Source organism: Argiope bruennichi, chromosome 1, assembly GCF_947563725.1.
Source record: "Argiope bruennichi chromosome 1, qqArgBrue1.1, whole genome shotgun sequence".
Classification (NCBI taxonomy): Eukaryota; Metazoa; Arthropoda; class Arachnida; order Araneae; family Araneidae; genus Argiope; species Argiope bruennichi.
This window is the reverse complement of record NC_079151.1, coordinates 84,517,623-84,538,562: the sequence shown is the minus strand read 5'-3', so window position 1 is coordinate 84,538,562 and position 20,940 is coordinate 84,517,623. Positions and strand designations below refer to the sequence as shown.

Sequence of the window (20,940 nt, the reverse complement as noted above, 5' to 3'; positions counted from 1 at the left end):
TTGATGTAATAAATGGTGAATTAAGACAGACAGAAAATAATGGAAAGATGACTGCAATGTATCAATATATATATTTTTTTCCCAAAATAATTTATTATTCAATTAGAAAGAGCTCCAGTCTTGCAGAGTAATAATTTATTATTAGAACAAAGTTCTCACGAAATTTATGAAATAGTATATGTAGCAATGAAGAATATGTTGTGCACAATTGATATTTCCATAAAATCTCTTAATCAGTTAATTTTCAAGATATTAAGGAGCTTCAAGAACCAACGGCAACTTGTGAAAAATAAATTATTAATTAAAAATATTTAATGTGGAAATAAAAAAGCAACACAATATAAGTATATATTTGACTTTAATAACCATTTATTTCACAAGAACAAAAAAGCGCAAAAGGTGTGTACTAAATTTTAGTACTATAAAAAAAAGCAACAATATTTATTGCTCACAATATATACATATACACAAGCTTACATTTCTATTATTCAACGCTATTTTTTGTTCACAATTTGAAATTAGTACAATTGCATCAACCTCTGATGATCAGTTTTATGCCAAAATGTAATAAAAATTGCCACTTGCAATAATAAAAATTGAAAGAAAACAAAATACAATTTAAAAGGAATGTTTTACATTATTTACAAAATATGATAAACATTATAGCTATACAATATTTAGCATTTAAATTTATGAATATAATTCTCTTAATTATTCTAATTACAATGAATACTTACAATTTATTCAACAATTGAGACAGAAATGAAAACTGTTAAAATAATATGCATATTTTTCCTGTTAATCATCTATAAATATCCCATTAATAAAAAATATATTGAAGGTCTAGGGCACTAAATTTTCAAAAGATGGAAAAAAAAAAAAAATGCACACAAAACTTTAAAACAGCAAAGAAAATCTAAAATATTCAAATATATATAAGTATGAGATTCATATAAAAAATTGTATAAATCTAAAGAACTTGTAATTAGAAGAGAAACATGTTTAACCAATTAATTAACTTTTAATTTGCAAAAAGCATTACTTTTCAGTGAACCTTAATGTCAAAGATTTTGAAGTTATATAAGAATGGAGGAAAAAAACTGTCTATTGCTTCCCCTCCCCTTAACAAAAATAGATATATTTAGAAATGTAAATCACTGTTTCTAATAAATTATAAGTAGCAATTTTTTTTTTCAGAAGACAAAAACATGAAATATTATATTTATTATAATGAATTTATTTTGCATAGACTTATTTTCTGCAAAAACTTACAGGAAATTTTGGCACATGAAAATGATTTAATATCTTCTAAAAAGAATAGAAAGACAGTAAAATGAATTTAGGATAAGAATATTTAATAACAATTTTTTGAATTCCAGTTAACTTTTAAATGAAAAATTTCTTCTCGGAAATATACCCTTACTTTATACTGAAAATTTGTTTGTCTTGAAATTCTTCTGTAGAAAGTACACAAATAACCAAATTAAAAGTTTTTTTAAAAAAAAATATAATAGATCTGGAATTACAGAAATTAGAATATTACCAGTATATTAGAATGTAAAAAATTGCGATGTAATTTATCATTTCTTTTTAAATTAATGATCTAACCCATAGAAAATATGCTGAATATATATATATGTATACCATACAAATCTAATACACAATAGGAACATGGGGAAAAGCGGCAATTTATTAATTTGATATAAACACCATGAATGATGATGCAATACACATTCGAAGGCTTTAATAAAATGGGAAATCCAATTTCATATATTATAAGACAATAATTTTTTTCTGCATAATAATACAAACTTTTTTTTTCACCTTTAAAAAAAACACCGGCACTTCAAATCAATACATTTATTAAATGAAGTTAAGAAAGTGGTTTTCCAATTACTCATACAAATAATCATATTTTTGTCAAAAGATTATCTCCATTAAAAAAAAAATTCCAATATATTTTGCAATTGTAATGTTAAATGCTTATAAGCAAATACTTTCCAGATTGCAAAATATATGAAAATATTAGGCTGGAATTATTCTTTGCATTACTTTACATGAACAAAATATTAAAGTGGAGGGGAAAAAAAAATCAAGTAAAATACAAAATATTGATTAAGCAGAAATTGTTATCTTAAAAACAATTAAAACAATAGGAATTTGTGATAAAAGAAATACTTTTAAAAAAATTTAATGAACTTTGCTATTAAGAAAACATTATTTTAATTAGAAAATAATTTTTCTTTTTGATTATAGCACATAATTTCTGTACAGCTATATACAATGGCTAGATATTTCAGAAAATAAATTATATAAGAATAATGACTACTGATTTAAGCTTTTTCAAAAGTAACATTATATTCGAAATTACAAGATTATGATATGCATTTACATCCCTATTAAGATCTGTAAATGTTCATATCACAGTTTTACTTTTCAAATCAATATAATAACAACAATTCTTCTTTTAAAGATGGCTTTTGAAATAATAAAGTGTCTGCTAAAGAAAGAGACTTGAAGGGAGGGAGCAATAAATATTCACAATTTCCTTGCTCACAAGAAAAGTAATAATAATAATATTACAACTCTCTCTTATCAAAATAATGTTTGAGTTCTAATTTTAAAAATAAAAACTTATAACTTTGACATACAAGCAATTAGAAAGAGAAATTTCAGGTTTTATTTCTGATTAAATTCATAAAATTTAAAAACTTAAAATTTATTAACTGTTTTCAGAACACAATTATGAAAGGAAAAGTGCTCACTTTGTATAACAAATAATTATTTAATGTTAAAATATTCAAAGTATGTACCAATATTACAAAAAGTATACTCATCATTACCTACATGGAAGCTCAGAGGTGAAATTTAATGACAAATAAAAAGTTATTTTTAAGTACTCAATGATACCTAAAAACCCCACAAGGTTTTAAATTAATAATAATGCACTTTATCCCGCTAGCATAATTATAAAAATTTAGCTCTTTGGAAAAGGATATATATATATATATATATATATATATATATATATATATATATATATATATATATATATTCTCCTATTCAAATATAGGAGTCTGGGGAAGAAATAAGCCAATATATGATACAAACTCAAATCAAAGTAAAATAAAAATTATCAAGTTCAAGCAGACACAAGGTGTAATTAATTACATGAGGGCAGTTAGCACTGCACACAGCAGGAAAAAGGCACACAACCCTTCGGGATGCTCTCTTATGGCAAAAATGATCGAAAGCACAGGAACCTCTAGCCTCAGTCACTCCTATTCAGTGCTTTTGATAAGAGGCACATTAGTCTTCTGACTCACCACCTGTATGCTTCATCTTTTTTAGCTCCTTTCTCCCGTCGCATAATTCGGAGGGGCTGAGGGGGTGTTTGGGGGGATTGGAGGAGGAGCACATGGTTTCACAAACTTCTCGTGAGGATTCAGGCTCTTCATTGGAATGGGTATGACACCCTGTAAAAAATAAGAAACAAGAAAAAAAAATATAACTACATGTTGCATATTTAATACAATCATCTATATTATCACCACAAAAAGAGATAAACCAATATTTAAAAATAAAAAGAAAATTCAAATAAACATTTTTTTTAAAAAGGGAAATATTTATGAACCATTCATTTTGGAAATTTTACACTTGAAGGAAAGGAAGTAAAATAACAATACAGTTTTAAGGTGCAAATTTTCAAAAATCTGAATTTTCCCCCCTTAAAATAAATACTACCATCAAACATATCTATTAGTTTAATGAATACAGTTTAATATAAATTTAATGAGAAAATTCATTATATCTAATGAAAACTAATCTGGTTTGTTGCTTCAGAGGACAGGACTCATTATTTCATGCATTTTCTTACCCAAAGATGCCATTGTTTTTCTACTGAAGCTCAAACAGTTAATCTTAAAAAGTAAACTAATGTATGTTACAAGCATTAGTTTGCTTTGCTTGATGTCCAATAATCCAATTCTCAAAGCATAAGAAATTTAATTCTCAATGTTCTTCTAATATTTTTCAACAGTCATTAATATACAACAAATCTGCAGCTGACCTGGTAAAATTTTAAATTAATTCTATAAAAATGAATTTGAAAAAGCCCTGGCTCCGGTATTTTCGGAAATGCAGTTGAAATTTGGGGTGAAGGGTCACGATGGTCATTCCATACATTATTTATCTAAGCAGTGCTGGTGTTTCGGACGAAAACAGATGAGTAATTATTCGTTCTATAAATACCAAGAACAAACAAAACAGAAAACTGTAACTAAGGGATGAAACATTACTGATATCTCCTTAGTTACAGTTTTCTGTTTTGTTTTTTCTTGGCATTCATAGAATGAATAATTATCTTATTTACACTTCACTTACCAGTAAAGGAAAGTTCGATATTCAATCAGACTGCAATTTTCTTTTACATTTTATGATAAAAACTTTTTTAAAAGTTGTGTTATGGTTATGTGCAAAATATAAAATATTCCTTTTTAAAAAAAATCAAAACAGCTTTTCCCCCCTTCTTTTTTTGTTTATTTTTAATGAAACCAATTTTTTAAAACTTTTTTTAGATAATCAATTTAAATAATAATGCCTTTGCTAGCTTTGTCTATTGCTTTACCAAACAAAATAAATTAGAAATTATAAGACAAACAATTTTTTTCAATCACCGCTTTCTTTTTCTCAACTTTTCAAGATCTGAACATTTTAGAAGAACATGGTAAGGTAAATAAAATTTGATGTATTCCATTTTAATTTATAAAACATATTTATACAATCTAGATTTTTTTGATATTATAATACAGCCTCTTCAAATAAAAATATTTTAAATGAAATGTAGATATAAGTATTTCTTGTAAACATGACTTATTTACAAAGCAATTTTATTTCTGTGTAAATATGATAATACATACTTTATATTATATATATATAAATTTTATTGGTAATTTTAAAATTTAGAAGTTTGTCTTTTATTTTAGATGTGAAAGATGTATTAGATGTTTAGATTTCTAAGAATTAAAATAATTTCAAAGGATAAGTAATTTATTATATATCCCACTTAATATATGCACCCCAAAAATCTTTTACTTCAACTTTTCATCATTTGCCACCATCAGGGTAAAATTTCATGTTATCAGATTTGGATGAATTTTATATATCATACAGGATGTTTTTTTTAAAAACATGAGGAAAATTTAACAGTATTAATACACTTAAAATATAAATTTTATTTTTATCTTTATGTTTCATACTTGAAAATGAGCAAATATATTTAAAAAAAGGAAGGGGGGGGGGGTATTTTTACTTAATTCTGCTAATATTTATTTTGTAGCATGATTTTAATGTCAAATTCCGATTTTAAACCCTCTATTCAAATACTGCTTACTATTAATTAAATCTTCAAGGCATTTTCCTAATATTATTTCAATTCATCAAGTAGATATTGATGATTTTCACTGAATGCTTTCTGGTGAACACCAGGGATTTCATAATAAATAATCCTGAAGCCAACACAAACTATTTAGCTATTTGCTAACAGCCCCATTTAAGGATTTAGGACCTATGATATTGACAAGACATGTTGAAATACCATATAGAACTGCAACTCACTGATATGAAACAGATATTCTTCTCAGATTAATGATATGTTCGTTCAATTCTCTAATTAAATTCTCTTATTATTGCTGCTTCATCACACCCCATTGGAAATATACCTTTTCAAGAGAAAAACTACAACCATTTAAATACAAATGCATTATGGGTTCATTTCCTCCTTTCCTTTGGGATTCATTTTAATTCTTTACTATAATTTTGCAGCTGATATATAAAAAATCAAAAATTGGTCATATAATTCTAAAAGAGTCAAGTACTTAATAACTGGAGCTATAGTGATCAAGCAGCAAATTAAAAATCCCCCTCCCCCCACAAGAAAGATGAAAAGTACAGATTTTCATAACTTCATAAGCATTTAATGGGATTAAAAGGCCAACACATTTTTAAAATTCCCTTTCCTTATCAATTTTCAATACTTCATACTATAGTAAATTTAAATTTCTACTATTATTATTATTTACCTAGGCCACTAATTGTATAAATATACAAAATTTGCTCTTTTAAGAAATTAACAATATATATTTGTAAGTACAAATTTCTATATCAGTAAAACTATATAAATCTATTCTGTATTATATTTTCCATTTTAATAAACTTTCAGATGGTAAAGAACATGAAATGATTTTCATCCAATTAAAAAAAATTTCCACCAATCAAACCTTTGAATTATAATTTAGAAACATCAATACATTTATATCTCTATGCAAAGTATTATATACACATGATTCTAACAAAAGATATTATAAAATTAGATAACCCCTCTATCAAATACTAATGTCATCAATTATTATGCATTTGCAAAAAATGATTACTAAGTTTTGAAAATTAGCCACCAAGATAATCCAGAAGTAACAAACATATCAGACTTCAATCCACATCAGAATTCACTTTACTCCTAAAAATGTACAAATACAAAATTAATTAGTACCCCTATATCAAAATATTCTACAGCGCAGAATTTCTTTATTGTTAGAAAGTCGACAAATATGAGTGCAAATGCAAATATTAAAAAAATCCTTTGAAGATCAGACAATAAGTATTCAAAATACACACATATATATGAAGTATGGGATGTGAAAATAACTTTAGATAATAATTAAAATTTATCAAAATGCAACAAATTTAGCATTAAAAATAAAAGGGAGTTTGATTTTCTGCCCTTGCCTCCAATGACAGATTTGATTTTTAACTAGTTTTAGCGATCAGTATTTTTGTCAATCCTAGATCACCCTTTCAAACTACTTGATTGCTATTATCGGAAAAATAAAATTTATTCAAATACGAGTTAGTAACAATTTTAACACTAATAATGAAAGTACTTAAAAGAATACTGGATAAAATAAGTCAATAATATAAACATCACCTACGGAGGTGTGAGCCATGCTACCAGAACCTACAGCCTGAGGAAGATTTGTTTGTTGACTCACTGGAACAGACAGTGACGAATTCCAAGGCTGGTTACAATGAGGACAACGACCGACTATAGGATTTGGAGGACTAAAAGCATCTTTTCCACCTATAAAACAGAACATTCAAGCATATTTCTTCCATAAAAATTTTTCAGCAAAGATGAAAAACTATTCCTTTATTGAATATATATATATATATAATTACTAGTAATACAAAATAAAAACTCTGAGAAAATATATTATTTTTTCAACTGATTTTAATTATTATGGCATCTTTTCTTTTTTTTTACCTGGGCTTAGAGGTCTAGATGAACTGGGTGAAGGATTGTGGAAAACGGGACTAGATGCAGCTCTTGGACGAGCATGCAAAGAGTATGCCATTTCATTAAAATACCTAAACAAAAGTATTAAAAAAATAATAAATAAACATGATACATTTTTAGGGTTTTATTGTTATTTGTGACCTAAACAAAGTTTATTAAAAAAAAAAGATAAATGCAATTTTATTTCAATGTTTTGATGCAATCGGGTTATGCAGAATAGCTATGAAAAGTAATTCTAGTTTTTCATGACCACTCTTTTATCCATAATATTTTCTAAATTTTATACAAATTAGCATAAAATTATAAAATTAAATCACATGCATATTTGAATATATAACACAATTTATATTTTAACGAATAACTAGAGTTAGTTTAATACATTGCCTCAGGTTACTGTTGGGTATGTTATCTACATTTCATTCAGAATGGTGCATGATTCATCATAGGCAACAAATGTATATTATATACAACTAATTAGAAAGTACATCCCAATAATGCAGCAGATAATTCACATATTGTTTCCAAGAACGACCATTCTAAATAAGGAAAGTGCAACAAATTAACAATAAACTATGTTTTGCAAACAATTAATTTTTTCAGAATACTATGGTAAAAAATATCCACGTAATTATAAAGAATGGTACGTAACTCATCACAGTCAAAGAAAGAAAGCAAACAAATAAATGACAATATGAATGTTTTGTTGTAATCAAATTATCTCAGAATATGGTGGGATAGATTATCCACAAGACTATTCAGAATGGTGCATAATTCACCCTAGATAAGAAACTGAAACAAAATTTGAGGCTTTCCAAATAGTCAAAAAAAAAAAAAAAAAAAGTATCAAAATACTATGGGACAGATTATTTACATAATTATTCAGAAAATGCATAACTCCTAATACATAATAATAAATCTGAAATTCAATGAAATATCAAATAGTTTTAGAAAACTGTGGGACATAATAATCATATAGTTACTTACAATGGTACACATAAAAAAAAAATATCAGAATAAAGGATAACAAGAATAAGAATGGAAAATGTATAAATTTTTATACACAGTCAGTATAAGTGTGTATATTAAATACAAGTGTGTATTTAATATACACATTTCTTGTTTGTTTTAAGATATGGTTGCAACAACTGGCTTTGATTTCATTAAAATAAAGGTGACATGAAAGACAGGGAAGAAAATATTTTATCTAAAGTTTATTTAAGGAAATAAATATCAAATAAAAAAAAAGCAAGATTCAAAATGAAAACCCAAAAGTATTAATAAAGAATAAATGGGGGAAAAAAATCTGAAAAAAGAAACCCAGAAAAATATTTGACCCACATGTAGAATAAAATCAACAAAAATGATGGACACAACTTTATGAAAGGACAATGAAAAATGAGATGGACCATTTTCAATGTCTTTTAGAATAATGATGATGCAAAACATTACAGACAAATTGCCAAATATATTGCCTCAGATTACTTTGGGGTACATTATCCTCAAGGATACTCAGAATGGTGCATGATTCATCATAGGCAATAAAATGATAGCAGGAAAATAAATATGATAAAATAAGCTATGGGATAGATTAGCAACATGATAATACAGAATAGTATAATGTCAATAAGGGGAATTTCAGAGTTAGGAACGAAACACCATAAAATTTCAATAATTAATTATTTTATTCAATTCTTACTTTAATAACTTCTTCATCAAAATATATTAAAACTTCAAATTTTGATAGTCATATAATTCACTCATAATATTATAAAGGCCTTCAGTCATAAAGTAATATGTATCTCTTATTTTCTGTTAGCTCCCATAGAATTTATGCTTTAAATTAAAGTGAATAGGATTAATCTGCAATTAATAAAATATTATTTTTTATTGAAACAAAGCCTTTTTTTTATAATATGATTACTGAAAGCAGAGTCACTGAGCATCTAAATTTTATGGGCACTAAAGAATATCTTTAATTTATGTAATATCTCAAGAATGTGTCAACAAAATTTTTTCAGATTCATCATGCGCAGATTGATTAATTAACAATGGTTAATTTTAAATGCACCAAACATTAAGAAAATAAACAGAATCGTTTGAAATGATCGGCTGAAAAATGTTAAGTCTAGCCCCATTAGCGTGGGGGGGGGGGGAACCCTGAAGCCCTACTCATTTGATGGTGGGGGAATTTTTTTTTTGGCGGGAAAGTTAGTTTTTAATTAAAATTCTAATTCAAATTAAAAAAAAAATCAGAACCCCAGGTGCGCATTCCCGACCTCCAAGGTATACATGTACCAAATTTGGTAGCCACAGGTCAAACGGTCTGGAATGTAGAGCATTAACACACACACACTGAGCTTTATTATAAGTATAGATTGAGCAACTGGAAATAATTGAACTAAAAAAACAGTATGACAAGAATAATTAGATAAACAATTAGATAAGATTCTATGAGAAAATTTTAAGGTACCAAGAAAATCAAATTTGTGTCTGTAATGGAAGAAATATACAAGAGAAAAAAAGGGTTCGTATCAATGAATTTGTTGGGAACACACTTAAATATCAATTATTTCAGATATATTTTAAATTTCTAATATTTATTAATTAGAGACAAGAAAACTATTCAGAAAAATATGGTATTAATCTTTGCCCCTCAAAATTGTGGAAAGAAATGACTAATCTATATTAGAAAGCTTCCTCATGACAACTGCAAAACACAGCAAAATGATATTAAAACTTAATAAAGAATAATATACTTAATAAAGAATAACAGTAATTTTATTTCTCATATATATATATAGCTTTTAATGAAGTTTGGCTTGCTTAAAAAGACACTCCACATAATTATTAGCATACAGTGGCAAACAAATTAGGACAAGAATTAAAATTTTAATTCAGAATGGAAATCAAACGTGATTCTAGTGTGTTGCTATAAAATACATAAAATTAATGAAACATAGTTTCCAAAAGCTTTGGATAAGAAAATTCTCACAGATATATGAAGAAGATATATACAGTTTATCTATATATCTTCAGTATATATCTGTATCTCACAGATATATACAGTTTATCACGACTTAAAATTTTTTGCCTTTGAGATACTTAAAAAAATAATTGCTATGAGTTATATTTGTTAGGAGTCTTAGGTTATATAAACCCAGTTGTTGTTTAAAAGTTTTACCTTTCTTCATCCATTTCAAGACTAGATTCACTTTCAGAAAGATGACGGCACAGAGCTTCACGTCGTTCTACCTCCATTTGAAGTTTTCTCTGAAGGCGCAAATTTTCTTCTCTGCCATGACGTTCTTCCATGGCAAATTGAGCCATCTTTTCAGAATCTACACAGGGGGAAAAAAGGTATATTAAGAGAACATGCATAATAAATAATAACTGAACATGCTGTAAAGGAATCAAACGTATTTTATATTCTTATATATATATATTTACAAGTTCATATTTTTTATAAAAATACGTAATCTTTAAAGGTGAAATAAAAATATTTTTAAGTAAATAAATATTTTTAACAGATAAGCAATATAGCAAAATGACAACCACCTTTATCACCACTCTCCTGACACACAATTTTGCACTGAATATCTTGAGAATGGTTAGAATATCAGCTTAGTAGTTTAAGGCAGTATAATAAGTTAGTGCAAAATGATTTTGAGAAGCAGAGGAAAAACCTTGATTTCACATGAGTCAGAGTTATAAGGGAAAAACTTATCTTAAAAGCGATTGAATTAATGCAAATATTAGCTCTTAATTTAATATTATAACTCACTAAACTTTACTGGTGAATATAAAGTGATTATGTTTGGAAGAAATCTATTATTTCTATGTAATTAATGCAACAAAAATCACTATTTTAATCTTGCAGGTGAAGCTAAATATTCAAAGGTGAAAGGCTGAGATTGACACCGTTAAAACACACAATACATAATGAATAAAATATTAAAATTTATTATAGTAATGCATTTTCATGCCCCCTAATTGATAAATTATACCTAAACCAATAATCATAACACTTACGCTCTTGTTGTGCATTCAGAAGTTGAGTTTTAAGCTTGGCTACTTCATTACGCAAATGCTGCACATGCATCGTCAAATTTGCAGCTAGATCGCCATTGTTAATATCTCTCGGAGATGGTGGAGCTGACACAGGCTGATCAAGTTTTTCTTGGAGCATTCTAAACAACATATTTTAAAAAATTCAACAAAAATGAAATATTATATATATAAAAGCATCCAACAAAGTCATTGTAAAAAAATTGAAAGTTATGACATACTGTATGAAATTATCCACAATCCACTTCTTAAAAGTATACTTATTAATAAACATTAAAATTTTAAATAGAACTCGACCTTTCTTTAAAATTTTTGCTAACAAACTAAAATTTAGCAGAGTATTAATGATTTCCATTATTTAAACAATCATTTTTAAAAAAATAACATTTCCATAAATAAAAATGTTTAAATTAAATTAGCCATTTTGTCCCCCCCCCTCTTCTCCTTAAAATTTTAGCTTCTTATTCTGAAACAGCTTCAAATCATAAGTCATTAAAAGGAAGAATTTTTCAATACTTGCCAAGAACTAAAATATTAAGGGTACCAGAAAATAAAGTCATTTTTTTACATTAAATTCAAACAAATATTCAAGTTTTTATTTTTAATCAACGATGCAATTATTTTTATTATCAACTTTTTGCCATCTAGTGTTCAAATTTTTCAATGTCAGAATAATTAAAACCAATTTGCTCAAAAACCAATAAAATTGGTTTTTGAGTAAAATATCTGGAATTTTAGATATTATCCATTTTTTTTTTTAATCATATAGAAAGTGTTGTAGCCATCAGAACAAATGGAAATCCAATAGGGCAGTGATGGAGAGTGTGGTAGCATCTCTCAAGAAATATCAATTTTTTTCTAGGTTTCATTCTATGCAGAACAGTTTCGTATTATTGTGTTACTGAATAGTGTCTTTTTCTGTCAACAATCACTGAACACTTTTAAATTTACAGGATCCAATCATTGAAAGTAAAGGCCTGTATTTATCCTTAGATTTCGAAGTTCAAATAAACAATTCTATAGATGCTCCCCCTCTCTAAACATAAAATATCTTTTTTTAAGATGTAATCCTAACATAGCAATGCATTCAGAGAGAGCCACACCCTTTTGCATTATCATAGAGGAGCCATTTTTTTTTCAATGATCAAAAACCACTTTTGTATTGTGTGACTAAGCACATGTGATGGAACTTTATTTTCTTTGGACAGGTTAAGGACCCAATTATTGGCTCTGCTGCTATTATCATTCTGCTGCAAATGTTCTTGGATGATCAGCCAAGTTTGGTTAAGAGCATCTGACAATTCATCAATTTTTTCAGTAGCACTTGCTTCCATTTCCACTCTTAACACATCATTTTAAAGTAATTTGTTTTCCTGACCAATATGTCAGAAAGACCAAATTAATGGACTTGAACTTACAAAAAAACTACCACCAATATTTACAATTTTTTAATGAATTTGGATAAACATTGCAAATCTTTTTGATAGCATTACCATCCTTGTAAAGCTCAACCAGCATAAAATGCCAAATATGTACCACTTCTTCTGTTTGGCCAGTCATTTCAACTTCCCCCAAAGATTTAATTATTTACAAGTCACTAAAACCTTAAAATGTCTTTGGCATAATTATGAAGTATGTAACGAGTTTATAAATAGAAAACAAATATTGACGCACACAGTAACACTGTTACTTTCCCCTCGCCCTGATATATTCATAAAAAATTAACAAACCAAAAATATATAATTTTACCTAGAATATATATTTTAAGATTTATATTACACTTTACGAATATACTTAAGAAAAAGAATGCAAATGCTGAAAGACAAACAAAAATAAATTAATAAAAATTTCCTGCTTACATTTTTAAAACAACATTCCTAGATTTTTCTGTCAAATACTTCAATTCTAAATTGTTACCGATATCTTTTTGTATAAATGACAAGAAATTTTCTCTGTATGTCATTCTGTTTATATAGAAAGTGTAAGATTGAAATGTTTTAAACATTTGATAAAAGTGTTAATTCAATATTCAGAATATGAAACAACTCTTTAAAATTCCTATGTAGTCTATATGCTTTCCTGATAAATTCATGAATATTTGAGTCAAATTAAAATAACTTTCTACCACTATCAAGAATTTTATAAGACAATTCAGATTTTTCAATTACAGATTACTCAAAAATAGAAAGAGCAAGAAAAATTTTCCTGAACTGATTTTACTTTTCATTTATTACAGAGCACTGTAGGTGAAACAACATACTAATGTAAATAAACAAAGAAAAATATTTCTCCTTAAATACAACCAAATACTACATAAAAGTGACATAAACATACCATGGTTAGCAAATGTGTACCCTAGTTCAAATACCTTTTTTCTGCTTCTAATTTATCCATTCTTTTCCACAACCTATTCACCAATGCTTCCTGTTCTTGTTCCAATGTATTTTCCAACTCAACTTTCTCTCGTCGTAATTGTTCCAAATTATTTTGCTTGCCTAGAGTTTCTGCCTCAAGTTTCTCAATTTTTCTCATTAACTTGTTTACCAGAGCTTCTTGCTCTTGTTCTAAAGTCTGTTCCAATTGGACTTTTTCTTGTCTTAGCTATGCAGAAAGGAAGTTTTACTTTATAAAATATTTAACATTATAAATTGCTGCAATGAAAAGTTGCCATAGACTAAAATACAGTACTCAAGAAATCAACATAGTACTGAAGCTAATATGAACAGTTAATACAGAGTATATTTTTAAACAAAATTCACTTATATCTTAAATAATCTTTTTTAATTGAAATTTATGAAAATTAATACTAAATTTAATATACTTTCTAATAAAAAATGTTTCACAATCCGTATTACTTTATTAAGATATTTATCTTTTCAGGAAATTCAGTTGATATTAAAAATTTCTTTTTTTAAATTTATTAACAATAGGGAAAATTTTGAGATTTATACCTGATTTAATTTTCTGGATAAGTCATTAGTTAAACATTCTTCTTCCTGTTCATAATTCAGAGCAAGAGTTTCCTTCTCCTTTTTTAAAGTTTTGATCTGCTTCAGTAAAGTGTTGCTAATAAATTCTTCTTCTTGCTCTGCTTTAGCTTGCTGGGAAAATTAATAAATAAATAAGATGCCAGAATACAACATATAAAGCAGATTCAAAGATGTTTATTATATATATATATACATACATACACCACCATTTGTTTTAAATACAGGCTCTTAATTATTTTAAGATAAAATGAAAGAAACTTTAGTAAACTTAATCTACTTTAATTTCTGACTGATAAACATAATTACATCCATTTTCAATTATTAAGATTTTGTAACCCTTTCCATATTTTATTGCCAATTAATTTTATTGCCACTTTTAAAATTTCAGTAAAGGAATATTTTGATTTCTAATACCTAACAATAAATATTCAAGCAATCATTCATATACAAATGAAATAATTTTATTTTTTTTAAACATAATCTAGAGTTAGCATTTAAAAATTCTTTTAATAAGTTTACAGCTAATTCTTCGATAAATTTGATTTTAATATATACATAACAACTGAAAAAAGTAGAATCTAAAGTACCAGACAATTAGACAGTTAAAAACAATTCTCTTAACGATAAAGGATTACATTGGATAATTACAAAGAGAACACTAATAAAATTCAGGCATCATGATGATTGGGACAATGTTAATGGAAATGTAAAATTCTATAATATATACAACAAAGATAGAATCAAACCCAAAATGATTACATTAAGAAAAGCTAATTAACATTATGAAATTAGTCCCATTACCTACAAATAATATGAACAAAATATTGACCGTCTTTCCTATGCTTTTTTACTTTCATTCAACAGGAAAAACCAACTGTCTAATAAGTTTTTTTTTAAAAAAAAGACAATACTAACTTTTAAAGTAAATTACTCCTTCCAACTGATTAATTAAGTTCAATTTTCAATGTAAATCTATGGGAAATTTCAGCTATTCTAATTCAAGTCCTAAAACTAAAAAACCTACTTGTAACCTTTTTTAACATTACATACATATAAATGCTTTCATTTGGGGAAAAATTTTTTATACCATCCCCATTTATATTCATAAACAGGAAGATAAAAAAGATGTATGAAAAATCAATTAATTATAAACAACTATAAAATTTTAACCAAAAATATTTAATTACTATATTTATACCTACAGCATCTCAAATCAAGTCCCCCCCCCACTATTCTAAAAATCAGTTGAGATCCGATAGCTTAAAATGCTTGTTTGAAGTATCTCTGCATCATAATAGCAAAATACAGAGAGAAGTCCAAAACTTTTCAAAACATTTAAGGAAGTTCATACTGTTAATATATATCAGAATATCAATGAATTTGTAAAGAGAAAGCAATTAGAAAAATTGTTATAAAGTGAAATACAGTCTCAATCAGTACTGCTTGTTACAGGATTTCTAGAGTAACATTATTATTATTATTTTTGCCTATAGCATATAAAGGGGTATAGGTAGAAAAATGAGCAATTATTACACCTCCTAATAAAATAAATAATGAGTTCAACCTACTGTTAAATGTAAACAACTTCTTCCATCTTTACTTTTTTTTTTTTGAAAAAATAAATGTTTTTTAATGCCATGGAGGGTTTCTCAAACAAATTCTTTTAAAAAACAGCATTTTTTTTTATTATAACAAGATATTTCTAAAATAACCAATCTTATAAAATAAACAATGTGTGTGATTTTGACGGTATCCAATTAGACTGAAAGTATAAAAACACATTACTTTATTCTTTCTCAAACACAACTATTTACAGCTGTTGCCAACTGCACAACAGAAATATATGATATAATCTCGTTTCCTACATCCTCCCCAACCTGGTCAACCTCGAGGGGGATGACCAGAAATACAGGGCTGGTTACCTTTCTACTATCAACCCTCAACTCATAGGATCTTATCTTCCTATCTCATCCCTGGTGTAGGTCCATCTCTCTGGCCTTCTTTCACATGTGCTACGGTCGGACGTCTTCTTGCAGAAGCACCATATCGCCAACTCGTACGTTAATGAGATTGTCCTGGTTACGAACTTGATGAAAAGATATCATTTCAAGCAAATATTCATTTGACCATTTTTTCCAAAAACAGTCAAGTAAATCCTGCTGCAGCTTGTAGATTCTTTTAAGCCTTGTGTCATTTTTCGTGCTGGATGGAATAGCCTTCGTCCTGTCAAGAAATGAGCTGGTGTTAAGGCTGCAGAGTTGTACTACTAATGGTTGGTTGTTGAGAGCGACTTCTATTCCAACTGGGACAGTTGTCAGACTTTCTTCGTCTAAAAGTGCTCGTCCGAGTACCTTTCGCAGACATCGTTCGATAATTCCTATCAGGCATTCCCACCAAGCCCAATTTCCAAGTTATACCATTTTGGGCATAATATTATTGAGTCTTAGTTGATGACAAAGCTTACCATAACAGGGCCAATTCCTTATGTGTTGCATGAAAAGTAGTAGCATTGTCAGTATAGATTGTGTGTGGCAGTCCTCTGCGGCCAACAAATCGTTGAAGAGCTAGGAGAAAGTTGTCAGTGGTAAGATCTGACACGAGTTCAATGTGCAATGTAGGCTGAGTCTCTTGATTTCAAACAGTGGATATTCACAGGACCAGCAAAATTAATTCCTGTTGTAGTAAATGGAGCAGACGGCACAATTCTTTCAGAAGGTAGAGGAGCTTCCATTTGCTTTCCACATTTCGCCTTGGACAGCTTGCAAGGTAGGCATTTGTGAAGAATCCGCTTTATAGCTTGACGTCCTTTTAGTATCCAAAAGGTAGAGCGTAACTCGGAGAGGACTATTCGCTCACCTAAATGATGAAGACGTCTGAGGTGACCTGGATCAAAAGATATGGTTACCATCAAATAATAAAGGGTGTTGAGTATCAGAAGGAATGTCAGAAAATTGAAGTTTTCTTCCAAGGTGCAAGTAGCCATCTTTGAGAAAGGGATTGAAACAGGAAATTTTTGATTTCGTTGGCAAGGGGCGTCCATCTTTAAAGGCATCTATTTCAGCCGAGGAGCACTGATACTATGCAGTGTGGATGCAATATTCCTTGGCCTTTTCTGTTTCGTTACTATTCAATTCATGAATAATATGTGGCCGAGACTTGCAGTTTCGTACAAAACGTAAAATACAGGCAACTACACAGAAAAGTTTTGTGCAAGAACTATAACGAGATAAATCTACAATGGGTTCTAAAGTTGCAACGTAGAAAAATTGAAATTCTGTTTTTCGTAATTCCACTTCCACTAACGGCTGTGTGTGTGATGACAAATCGTTGGTAGGCCAAATTTCCGGATTCTGTGTCAGCCATTTCGGGTTGTGCCACCAAGACTCCAAAGCTAATAGTTGTGATGGGAAAGTACCACGGGTTAAATGATATGCAGGATTGTCTGTACTGGGGTAGTGGCGCCATTGTGCTGGAGTAGTGTATTGAAGAATTTCTGTTGCAAACGAATGTTTTCCCAATGGTTGGGATCTCCCTTTATCCAGATTATAGCTACAGTAGAATCACTGCATAGTATTACTGTGTAAGAATTCTTGTTCGTTTCTCTGCAAATGTATTGAAGTAAGCGAGCTCCTAGTAGTGCGGCTAATAATTCAAGCCACAGAAGAGTGACCTTTTTGACTGGAGCCAATTTATTTCGATTACAAATGAGATTGACCTCTGTAGAGTTGTCAACTGTGCATCTTTACATTTTTATGTTATGGTGCAAACAAGCACCATATGCAAGGACAGAAGCAGTTATCACTTTTAAAAACGGACATACAATTTTGCATGTATTCCTCATATGAAATTACTAATATATACCTATTTCCCTATATTAATTTTTAATTAATATAAGGAATTAATTTCTTAAAAAATGAGCATTATATGGCAAATGGAGCTTGTGAAGTTTCTCTAATCCATTCCACAAAGTCTGGATTGATATTTTTATCTGTCCAATATGTGTTAAATATGCATTTTGAGCAAATCAGTTTTTTTTAAAAAAATTCTGTAATCTATAAAGAATAAGTTCACAATTTCTCAAATAACAAACCATTCAATAAAGTCACACACGAGCAACTAAACCTTTGTTCAGTCACTCATTTACCACAATGCTTCTATAGACAGAATGTTGGTTGCAATTCCTTTGTGCTTTTTTTGTATTATCATTCATTATATCTTTAATATTTATTCAGATTTTTTATAGGAAAATAAGTTTAAAACAATTATATAATAAAAACATTAATATCATTGAAAATATAAATTACACAGTAAACTGACAAAATTCAGTGTAACTTTTAATTAAAATTAAAAAAAAAAAGAAAAAAAAATGCTTTGAGGTGTGCCCATTCTTATTCTCCAAATTATACATATGCCAAATTCAGTAGCTGCAAGTCAAATCTCTAGCCTGCCGAACATCAATACAAATAAATATTCATATTTATTATAAACAAAGATTATGCTTCTATTTTTCTCTCTCCTTGTTCTTGATGGTTGATTTATTAACACATGATCAAAGAGTTGACTTTGAAAATTATTTTTTTTCTTCAAATTTAAACGGATATTTGTTAAAATGCTATAGACGAATAAACTATTAAATATATTTCTGCTAAATGACGATTTATCTGACATTTGCTAAAAATTCTGAATATGCAATTTTTAATCAAAAACAGGCTTATCAATAATTAGTACAAATCAAATATGAAGCAGATTTCAACTGGACTGATAATCCAAATCTTATTTCTAAACTAATAGTGCCTTTTATACACACTTATATATATTTGCACAAATTATTATTTAAATATGATCGATTTCTCAGATTTAAAGAAGAAAAATTAAGGATAACACCTAAAATTCTGTCTGATTAAAAAATATTGTTTCAATTAAAAAAAAAAAAGAGCTTTTAACATAATTTAAAATTTTTTATTTATATTTTAGATGTAATAGAGAATTTGATGTATGCCATCAAGTTATAACTTTTTAAATAAACTACATGTTTTCATCTTTTTTTTTTTTTAGTTAGTTTGGCTAGAAATCTGGTCAATGAATTTCCTAGCATCAATATAAGTACAACCTCAAGCAGAATAACATTTTATAACAAAAGTATTCTATAAACTTTCAATAATATGTAATAAATGATCCTAAGAACTCAATTTTCTTCATTAAAAAATATTTCAGTTCTATCTTTAAAAAAATGCTGCTACAAGAAAAAATGTATTATGCCACAAATAAAGTAATAAGCTAATATCAGATACTGATAATTATAATGTCTTCCAAATACCATCAGAGAAATAATTCATGAGTGATCATTGACACTGACAAATATCTTGACACAGAAATTAGTATTATTTACAACTGCACACATACTTACTTTTAGTTTCATTATTCGCAAATATTTAAAATAAATAAACTGATAATATTTCTACAATCGCTGCTCTATCTAGAGGAACTCAGATTATATAGAAGATATACAAATAGCAATTTCTTGATGAGTAAAATGATTTTAAAAAAGATTCTACGCATGTAAATTAACCATTCATGAGAACATTTAATCCGTGTCGGAAGATAATTATGAAGAGTAAAATATCACTAAGTAACAGATATATCAATACAAATATGTTCCTCATACACTGAAATGCAATTACCATCCTATACTAAAATTCACATTTACAAATCAATTTAGTTAGGTAGTAAGCACTAATACTTTACTTTCACATAATACTGCCTACGCAGCACATTTAAAAATTCAATTAAAGGAGAAAAAAAAAATCGGGAATCATATATACATTCAATAATAAGCAAAACAAATTTGTTAATATCATATGAACCATAAGGTGACTTACGATATTGACACTCGCTTGTCTCAATGCCTTATTTTCTTCTTGAAGACTCTTTACTCTCAATCTATATGTATCTAGTTCCATTTTTAGAACCCTATTTTCCTGCTGCAATGATTCAATACGTTTTTGGAACTGTTCTCGCGAAGCTGGAGATGAGGGAATTAACATTCCCCCATCTACAGAGCTGCTATCGCTTTCACTAGCACTATCCGCCATTTTAGCTATTCAAGTTAAGTGAACAGGGTCTTCATAACAAAAAAGAAAGACAATGTTATGGAATAGTGATACAGTTTTGTTCAAACATTTCGATGAGTCAGAAGTTTTTTAGAAAAATAACAAATTTCATTCACAAAAATTAATTAACAGCAAATCACACATCACTCAATAAACAAAATTTCATCCACCACACATTTTATTACGCTTTGTTGCCAGGTTATAATGCAAGAAATAAAAGTTTAGTTTCATTATTAAAAGGAAAATTTTAATTAAATATTCTAATTGATTTAAATGGATTTAATTAATTTATAGAATAGTAAATAATAGTTGTCAATAAGTAGAGGAAATTTTCTAATCTAATTTCTTTCAATCTTATTTGATTATACTTCTACTGATTTAATTTGAAGTGAAGAATCATTTTTCGGTTTTGTTTATCATAATA

The 20,940-nt window shown here is 27.9% G+C and overlaps 1 protein-coding gene across 2 annotated transcripts; it reads right to left on the bottom strand.

Annotated features, from left to right (window-relative positions):
- Positions 1 to 341: 341 nt before the first annotated feature.
- Positions 342 to 20,706, bottom strand: LOC129958860 (coiled-coil domain-containing protein 6-like). 2 transcript variants are annotated; one of them, XM_056071614.1, is made up of 8 exons: positions 20,286 to 20,706; positions 14,368 to 14,517; positions 13,785 to 14,017; positions 11,381 to 11,538; positions 10,533 to 10,689; positions 7,319 to 7,422; positions 6,983 to 7,135; positions 342 to 3,476 (listed from the first exon to the last, which is right to left on the bottom strand). In XM_056071614.1, exons 1-8 carry the CDS (start codon positions 20,496 to 20,498, stop codon positions 3,310 to 3,312), a joined length of 1,335 nt encoding a protein of 444 aa, XP_055927589.1. In that variant the 5' UTR covers positions 20,499 to 20,706; the 3' UTR covers positions 342 to 3,309. The 2 variants fall into 2 exon arrangements, with proteins under 2 accessions (XP_055927589.1, XP_055927669.1); XM_056071694.1 differs by having other exon boundaries at positions 6,987 to 7,135.
- Between the last annotated feature and the right edge of the window lie 234 nt (positions 20,707 to 20,940).